Consider the following 9,804-nt stretch of genomic DNA (forward strand, 5'->3'; position numbering starts at 1 on the left):
TGCTGACTTACTGTAAGTCTGTAAGACACTCGGTAATAATAAAGAAAAGAAAATCTTTGAAGACCATGTGATTGGCGTTGGAGTCGTAGACGTGCGCCGTTCAACCCCCCTTCCCCAGCAACCACCCTATGTTTTCGCGCCAAACTGCCTCCTATGTTAGGCTCACCAACCAGAACAACGACGTACGGACGGACGTCCATGCTTACCACCAGCGCATCACCGCCGCCGGCGCTATATTATAAGAAGAAGCCGCCGAGTCTTTGAGCTGGAGTCCATCGCGATCGACCTTTCGTGACGACACAGAGACCGGCCGTCGTCGTCAATGTCGAGGCTGCAGAGGTCGTCGATGTCGTTCCGCCGTCAGGGCTCGTCGGGGCGCATCTGGGACGACCCGCTGAGGGGTCTGGACCTCAAGGGGCTGTCGACGACTCCCAAGGCGGCGCCGCTGCATCACGACGCCAGCGTCCTCGCTGGGGACCCCTCGCCCCGCGTCGTGTCCCGCTCGCTGATGCGCCACAGCGGCGGCGGCGGAGGCGCGGGCGGCGCGTCGTCAGCAGGAGTCATTGTGGAGAGCCCAGAGGTGGCGGCCTCTGCGTCCCCGGCAGCGGCCAGTATCGTCGTCAGAGCAGACGGCGGCGACCGCCAGGAGAGGCCCGCGAGGCGGCGGCGGCGGATCTCGGCCGCGTTCTGCGCCTGCATGGGGCATCCGCCGGCGTCGCACGCGCAGCAGTAGGGTGCGTGCGCGTATCTACCTGCGTGCGGCCCGTGGGATGTGGCTGACGCGCGGCGACGCATGCAAGCTGCTTGGGGTTCTCGCTCTCGCTATCGCTACGCAAGCAGCATTTGTGCATACGTGAGATTGTACATGATGTGAGATTTTTCTTTCGTCTTTTGTGTGTCGAGGTCATAGAATTATCAACTGCGTTGCACCCGGCACGGCCTTCAGTTTTGTGTAGGCTGGCCGGCAAAAAAAAAGTTAAAACTTGTATGCCCAACAGAGTGAAAGACTGGGGGCTGTTTGGTTCTCTCCTCGGTGGAGTTGCCTGGCCCAGGTAGCACTCCCAGACATTCGATTTCGGTCATCTAGGACTAGAATCGCATGCATGGTAGGTGTCTGCCGGGAGGCGCGAACCAAACAGACTCTGAAAGATGTGTTAATGCCGCCATTTGACTTTTTCTCTTTAATGTGATCCTATGCTAGCGTGGTTTTTCCCTTAGCAGTGGGAAACATACAACATAATGATCGCGTTTCCTCGTTCTAGGAACATTAATCTGAAAACATTCATGTTCCCGTTCTGAAAACATTTACATTTCTATAGTGAACATTATAAAATATAACTTTACGATCTAGTTCCCTTAGGGCAGTCCCAATGAAAAAAACTAGTAGTTTCTATAACATAGGATACCGCACCAAAAAAAAGTACTGTTTTTTCAACCCATGGTTTCTATGAGTAATAACTATTTTCTCTTTCTCTCTCCCAACTCTATTTTTTCCTCCAATGGGAGTGCGACACGAGCTCCATAGAAACTGGTAGTTTCTCCCCAGTGGCAATTTTATGGTTTCTTGGTGCATTGGGTCAAGAGTAGACCTGGTTTCTTCATGAAGAAACCATTTCTATGATTTTTGTTCTCTTTCTTCATTAATTACGTTGCCATGTCAGCATTTTACCTACGTGGTAAGTCATTTAATGAGGATAGAAACCATCATTAATGCACCATTGGGACTGCCTTAGAGGAACATGGCTGCTAAGATCTACCCTTTTCAATCCCATCATTATCTTTGCGAATCTTAGCATGCCATATGGAACCTTTTCTCTTTCCGAGACGCCACAGAAGTTCTTGTCTGTCACACTGTCACCAAAGCCTGAGCCCCTTAGGTCCGTCAGATATGGCCTCCCTTTCTTCCTTTGGTGAGCTCACCGCCGACGAGAGGATGTTGGTCGTTACACACCTAGATTTTACAGTATAGCTGCCTAGCAATTTTAGCCCCGTTTTGTAGGTCTCTGATTCTGGCTTCTCATAGAAATATGGCATCTACCCCATTTGGTAGACCCGAAGCCATTTTTTTAAACATTCGGCAAAAATGGCTTTAGTAACAGTTTTTTAATAATTTATATTAGATTTGTGAGGAGTGGCCAGGAGAAGTCATCTTTTTTTTTTTTGGCTCCGACCCCTTACAATGAGCTGAAGTCAGGAATAAGTAATAAAACATCGAAAGTATGTGTTTACATGGTTTGATCTCAAGACCTTAACAGTCGCGTTCTCTCGAGCATCCATACCAGTAGAGTTAGGTGACACATGTGAGTACACAACTGATGTTATTCTTTTAACTACGCAATTTCTAATCTTATGTTTTATATTTGACACTCTAAACAATCTCAAATGAAAAAGTTGTTAACAGAAAAGTTGCCAATCTCATCGAGTACTATAACTTTGTTGTTAACTTTGTCTTCATTCAATGTTATTAACCATCTCAAATCCAAGCAATTTTATTGAAAATTTCGACATGTAAACCATCTCAAATTAAAAGTTGTCAACTAAAAAGTTATATATATCTCTTTGAACTATACAATTTTGATATAAACTTTATCTTGATCCGACATCACATGAAAAAATTATGATTTCTTTTTACAAAACATCCTATCACTAGCGGTACAAGCCACAAACTGACAGAGATAGGTGGACTATCACTGCTGGTTCATGATACTGGTGGTTGTGGCCACGAACCGACAACGATAGTCCACCTATCACTGTCAGTTATAGCCATGATTCGACAATGATAGAGTGCTCTCAGATATATGGGTTTGGTAGAGTGCGGTTCTAAACCAGCAAAAAAAATCGCTAATACTTGGCCACGGGCGTCTGCCCCCATCCGGACGCTATCTCCATGGGCCTGCACAGCGGACACCCAACAGGCGTGCTCTTCCCCATCGCACTCACATCTGGCTGTTGGGGCATCACCACGCATCCACCGCCGCACTCTACCCCGCCGCATCCCGTTCCCCACTGCACGTCCGTCCCCCGCGCATGCAGCGCCCTTCCCCTACCGCGCCTCGCGCATATTCACCGGCGCGCCTCCGTCCACCTTGCCGGTCCAGACTTTGTCTCCCGCGGCAGGAAGGGGAGGCCTACGCACGCTAGGCCATTTGCTCTCGACTTTCCCTCTAGAGCTTGCTGGTTACCATAGTCCCCCACTAGGTAGGCCATGGCTGCTGGCGGTGTCGTGTTTGAAGTGTTTCAAGCATTTGTTGCAAAAGACAATATGGGATGTTGCATATGTTGCAATGTCAATATACCCATGTTGCAATCCTATGTTTCAAGTGTTTCAGGTGTTTTAAACGTTCGTTTTAAATGTTTCATCTGGATGTTTCAAAAGTTGATCTAGTGTTTGCACATGTTGCAATGGCTATACACGCATGTTCAAGTGTTTCATCTGTTTTCAGGCATATGTCAAAATATTTTATCTGGATATTTCAAAAGTAGATCTTGTGTTGCAGGTCGTTGTCCGCCTACTACTACTGGTGCTTTGCCGTGGTTCACGTGATGGCGCCTAAGGCCTATAGACGCCTCCACGGCACGCATCCGCAAGCGGGGCAGGTGGGCGGTTACGCCGTGCGGACACGGGATGGGCGCTGGGGCGCGATTCTGCCATGTTGGGCGCTGGCGCTGGTTGGGAATGGGACGGACGCATGAAATGCGATGCGGGCACGAGGGGCGCGGAAGCTGCATCTGGACGCAGGCCTGGGCCCGTACGTTCAGACGCTAGCTTTATCGAAAAAATGTTGTCATGCTTTATGCTCCTTTTGACGCTGACGAAGGAGTTATACTTCTTGAATCGCGCACGTGTCATTGACCGTGTAGTCTCACGGGATGTGACTTGATCACGATGAGGTGTGTCCTCGACCCCTATTGCTCCTCCGCTCCCACTGCCTCGAGTGCCGGGGTATGTGGTCCTTGGGGAAGCACGCGCGGGGGGGGGGGGGGCACTACGGGAATCAGGAGATTTGCCGAGTGCCCCTGGCACTCGACAAAGCCTACAAAACACTCGGCAAATGGTTTGCCGAGTGTGACACTCGGCAAACGGTTTGCCGAGTGTGACACTCGGCCAACGACACTCGGTGAATTTTTATCGGCAAACAGACTTTACCGAGTGTTTTTTGTCGGACACTCGGCAAAGACTTCGCCGAGTGCCCAAAATACACTCAGCAAACATTTTTTCAAAAAATAAAAAAACCACCACAAACATTTTTTCGAAAAAAAAAATCCACCACCGGCCGGTCTCCACCGGCTGCCGTCAGTCTCCTCGACGGCGCCCACCACCAGCACACCACCACCACCACGCCACCGCCGCCCACCACCACGCCACCACCCGCCACGCCGGGGAAGAGAGGGAGAGGAGGGCGCGGCCGCCGGATTCGGGGAAGAGAGGGAGAGGAGGGGTGGCCATGCTGGATCCACCGCCGGGGAAGAGAGAGAGGAGGGGGACAGGCGCCGACGGTGGGAAGAGAGGGAGAGGAGGGGGCGGCCGCGCCGGATCCACCGCCGGGGAAGAGAGAGGACGGGGAGGGGCGCCGGTGGTGGGAAGAGATGGAGAAGAGGGGGCAGCCACGCCGGATCCGCCGCCAGGGAAGAGAGAGGAGGGAGAGGAGGGGGAGGGGCGCTGGCGGTGGGAAGAGAGGGAGAGGAGGGGGCGGCCGCGCCGGGGCCGGATCTGGTGGAGACGGTGGAGGAGGGAGGGAGGTGCGCCAGCGAGGGAGGAGGGGAGGGCGGACCGCGTCGGCGAGGGAGGAGGGGAGGGCGGGGCCGTGCCGGGGCCGAGAGGGAGGAGGGGGCAGCGCGTGCCCCTGCACGGAGAAGGGGAGGGGGCATGCGGACGCGGCGTGGGGAGAAGGGGAGCGGGGAGCGGCGCGGGGAGAAGGGGAGCGTGCGGACGCGGCGCGGGGAGAAGGGCAGGCCGCTAGGGTTAAAAAAAGGTTTTTTTCGTTTGCCGAGTGTTCCAGATCCGGGCACTCGGCAAAGATTTTTTTCATTTTTTTCTTCTCTTTCTTTCCTAGAAATTTTTTTTTACTTTGTCGAGTGTCCTAGATCTGGGCACTCGGCAAAGATTTTTTTTCATTTTTTTCTTCTCTTTCTTTCCTAGATTTTTTTTACTTTGCCGAGTGTCCTAGATCTGGGCACTCGGCAAAGATTTTTTTCATTTTTTTTCTTCTCTTTCTTTCCCAGAAAAAATATTTTTTACTTTGCCGAGTGTCCTAGATCTGGACACTCGGCAAAGATTTTTTTTTTCTTCTCTTTCTTTCCCAGAAAAACTATTTTTTCCTTTGCCGAGTGTAAAAAAAACATTCGGCAAACCCCAGCTTTGTCGAGTGTTCTTTTTTGACACTCGGCAAACCACCTTTTACCGAGTATTTTTTTTTTTGCCGAGTGTTTTTGTTGCAGCACTTGACAAAGAACTTATTTGCCGAGTGTCCGAAAGAATACACTTGGCAAACACAAAAAATACTCGGCAAATTTAACGTTTCCAGCGGTAGTGGGGGGTGGGGGGCATGTGGCGAGTCGACGTGGAGAGCCATGGTGGTGAGCTCATCTCTGTGTGCCGACCTTTTCTTGTTGGGCTACTACCCACACACCCTAGCCCTCACATCTCCCATTCCATGATCTTCAGCCTGTTCGGGAGGCCGTATCGTACCGTGGATTATTTACTGCTGGCTGGTTTGGTGTGAGAGAAAAACACTGTTTCCGATTGAAAATTTACGATCGTTTACGAGCAAGCGAACAGGCTGTGGCTGCAGGGCACATCCCCCATCAGACGCCACCGCTCTGCTTGAACGGATGGCTCATGTTCATGTACCGATCCCGGAACTATGATTGCAGCTGTAACAACTGCAGCCTATATAGTGTCGTCTTCTGCACTCCATCTGAAACGAAAGTAGACATGTTAGACAACAAATACTCCGTACTTTGTCAATCACACTAGTCAACTACATAAATTTCCGTGTGCCCCTCAACTTCATAAAGGTAACCTAGCTAATCTCTCCATTTCAAACCGGTAAGTCGTTCTGATTTTTCTGCATACATAGTTTCTACAACATATCTAGACATAATATATATCTAGTGCATAGCCAAAGCTACGTATCTAGAACAAGTCAAAACGACTTATAATTTGGAACCGATGAAGTACGTTCTAAAGGCACCATGAGTGAAAATTTGAAAAATTCATGTGTCAACGTACATCTCAACAAGGAAAACCATACTATCAAAAATTCCACCGTGTGTTCTTTTTTCTCTTTTGGATTTGGGAAATCCATGTCGTGGAAGGGGTCCAAATTAAAAAAGAACCATTTCCGGGGAAAAAAGGGTCCCATTATACTAACTATATGTACGTTTCTCACAAGATGAGTAGCAGTGTTGAGTGAAGAAAGAAACTGTTGTGCTTACCGACAGTGTCGAGAGCGCACGGAGCACAGGTAGAAGACGCAGACCTGCACAAAAGAGCACGAGGCATCAGCGCTGGATGAGAACGGAAGCGAAGCTAGCCCGCCCAAGGACAGGGCAGGGCGCCGGCGTACGGCGTTGCGGAGCTCTGCCGCGGTGAGCTGCTGGATGAGGAGCGCGAAACTGCGGGAGATGCGCCGCAGCATGGCGTACGCGAAGGACCAGTGCTCCCCGGTGGCGCCGGCCGCGGCCTGCCTGCGCGCCAGCTGCTCGGCCATCAGCAGCTTCACCTCCACCAGCGCCGTCGATGCGCCTCGTATCATTCTTTTTTTAAACAAAAACAAACAGTAGGAGCTCTTTTTTTCCGAAAACGCAAGAGAGTTCGCTTCATTATATTAAAAAATATATGGGACAAGAATGCAAACACACACACTCTACACACATCAAGCTAGAGTTTTATATTACATTTTCTCATGCTAAATATAAAAAGACAACCACAAAACCAACAACTAGGCCACTCTAAGGCAAAAGTGCCGCGGTAATCAAGGAAGAGAGGTTGTCGGGTTCATAAATCCGGGGTCCCTCGTGGACCGGCTTCCTCGCAAAAGCTCGGCCCAAACAGACAACGCACAACTCATGGGCCGGCCCAAGTATCTAAACAACAGGCCAAAAAGACGATCCAATCACTGACCAGAAGGTCTGGCCGAGGAGGAGCAGCGCCCGTTTTCCAACTCCGACCCACCTCTCCGACTGGAGCGCTCACTTCGGTCTCCAGTCGCCTCCGGACGGCCTCTCCGATCGGAAGGCCTGGCCAAAGCACCACTTCCGACTCCGACCGGGGTACGCAAAAACCCCGCTCACTGTTCTTCTCCGACTGGCGCAATCAGAGCCGACTGGGACCAACCGACCAGGGACGTCCGCTCGGAAAGGACCAGGGAACGAACGGAGAAATCAAGACAGGGCGCACAAGTCAAACCACGATACCAGAGACCATACCCTGTACGCCTGCATAAACAGTACTCTGCAACCTCCCTGACACACAGTGTTGTAGGCGCCGACATTTTCCCTACAGTATTGTGGGCGCCATTAAACTCCCATACGGTAAGGCTCCCCACACATGTCTCTAGGCATCAACAGTGTTGTGCGCGTCGGCATTTACCGTACCAAGTGAACATGGTGAAACTCCTCACATGTCTCTGAGCATCAACAGTATTGTAGGTACCGACATCTGTCATACCCGAACAAAACGACAGAACCTCCCACATGCAACCGACATCCAACAGTGTTGTGGGCGCCAACCATCATCCTATACCCGCCGGCATGGGCAACAAGACTTAGAAGCATACGCACTCTCTCCCTCTCACTTGTAAGGCCATCCCCTTCATCTATAAAAGAGGATGTGCTCTCTCCCAACATTCAAGTGATTCTAGATTCATAAGATCGACCAAGTTCACTAGCACACAACCACAGAACCGCCAGGTTCGAACCACAAGCACACGCTTGAACACTTAGCTCATAACGGAGCTCCTGTCGCTCTTAGCCCTTCCGACCGAAGCCCGACCAGACCTCTTGTACCCCCTATCTTTCTCCTTCTCGTTTGTAACCCCACTGCAAACTTCGAGCACCTAGGCTCAGGAATAAAGTCACCGGCCGACTCAAACTGAACATAGGGCATGTTGCCTGAACCAGTATAAACACTGTGTCATTGAGTGCTAGGCCACCTCCGATCATAACGTATAGCAAAACTATAAATATTTATTTGTTGGTCACTTTCTGCACTGATAGTTGGCACCGTCCATGGGGAAGATGTTGTACGTTCAACACTTTATGGTCATCGGATGGCCCACTTTTTCGCCACCTTCGCCATGGCGGGCTCTAGCGATACGATTCGCTTTGGCTTACTGGAGTTTCCCGCGCTCCCACCTATTGGGATATGGGTTCCACCCGTCTTTGAACTATCCCAGGCCTTCCTCCTCGAAAGCCTAGACTTCGTCGCCAACCGGCTCGGCGTACTACACCTCCACGAGGAGGCACTCGTTTCGGCACCAGTTGGAGGGGCGCCCTCCATCGACTCTGGGACGCACGACTTCGACGACGCGGCATCCGCGCTTCATTTCGAGCGAACTCTCTGCTCAAACCCCGCTGTGAGTAATATGCATACTGTTATTTACTCTCTATTTACTATCTCTCGCCGATTATCCAGAGGGGCCGTATTTACCGCACCACGAACACCATACGATTGGTTCCCCTATGGCCTCGCGTCCCCTGTGGACGCGTGGGTTTGGGGGCTTCGAGGGACGCTGCCGACATCCCCCCTTACATCTGAATTCATGGGAATGGTGAGCTATGCTCCTACCACTTTCCACGAACTACCGGATGATGAGGGTGAGAGCGACGGCTCCAGCATCGGCGACATGACACCTAGCCACCGTCCGTCCTGGGACAGCCGCCGGTCGTTGCGGAGTCTACACAAACCCACACCCCTTCGGCCCCGCGTGCGGGGCCCCTCGTGTTTGCGCAAGGGCACACTGAGGAACTACAACAACAGCAACATAACCACCCGCCGCCTGCGCCGGCAAGCTCAGTACAGCAAGTTGCGCCCCATGCGCATGACCCGGAGGGCGGCACCCGGGGGCGCGCCCGCTAGGTCCAACATGACATCATGAATGAGGGGAACGATCTCCCACAGTTCACTCAGGTTGGCTAGAACATCGCTGCTGCAGCAATGCTTCTGCGCGGTGTTCCCGAGCCCGTCGACCCCCATGAGCAGGCAGTCTACCGGAACCTCCGGGTTCTAGTAGAAGCCTTCGCCGTTCAACAAGCAGAAAGCTCTGCATCGTGACTCTAACACGTGCCCTCTGTCCCCACCAGGGAGCGGGGACACGCCAGACAGATCGCTCCGTCCGCTCTCCGCTACAGCCGCTAGGTGTGGCTTGAGAGGCAGCAGCCGCGCATCGGTCCGACCTGGCACCTACTCCGCGCCGACCGCCGATACACGAGTGGCCCGGTCCGCACCAGGACGCTCATAGCATCATCAGCAACCAGCATCACGCCCAACATGATGTTGATGTCCACCAGGCGACGGTGAGAGCAGGTGACACGGATCCCGACCGAACCATCGAGGGGAGCAGTGAAACGCACCCCAGACACGGTCGCCGATTGGACGACCGGAGTCCTAGCCCTGATGGCCTAGGACCACGGGCCTTTGACCGACATATCCAGAAAGTGTTTTCATTCCCACAGCGCTTCCGATTGCCCACCAACATCACCAAGTACACTAGGGAGACAAACCTCGGTATTTGGCTCAAAGATTTTTGGCTCGCCTACCGAGCTGGAGGGGTGGATGATGACTTTTTCATCATTCAGTAT

The 9,804-nt window shown here is 52.1% G+C and overlaps 1 protein-coding gene across 1 annotated transcript; it reads left to right on the forward strand.

The window, feature by feature from the left end:
• Nucleotides 1-322: 322 nt before the first annotated feature.
• Nucleotides 323-733, forward strand: LOC136545501 (MAPK kinase substrate protein At1g80180-like). Its single transcript, XM_066537517.1, has one exon. It carries the CDS (start codon nt 323-325, stop codon nt 731-733), a length of 411 nt encoding a protein of 136 aa, XP_066393614.1.
• Nucleotides 734-9,804: the final 9,071 nt, after the last annotated feature.

Source organism: Miscanthus floridulus, chromosome 3 (genome assembly GCF_019320115.1).
Source record: "Miscanthus floridulus cultivar M001 chromosome 3, ASM1932011v1, whole genome shotgun sequence".
Taxonomy (NCBI): Eukaryota; Viridiplantae; Streptophyta; class Magnoliopsida; order Poales; family Poaceae; genus Miscanthus; species Miscanthus floridulus.

Coding starts and splice junctions, on each gene's coding strand:
- LOC136545501 (XM_066537517.1), top strand. CDS start 323: ATGTCGAGGCTGCAGAGGTCGTCGATGTCGTTCCGCCGTCAGGGCTCG.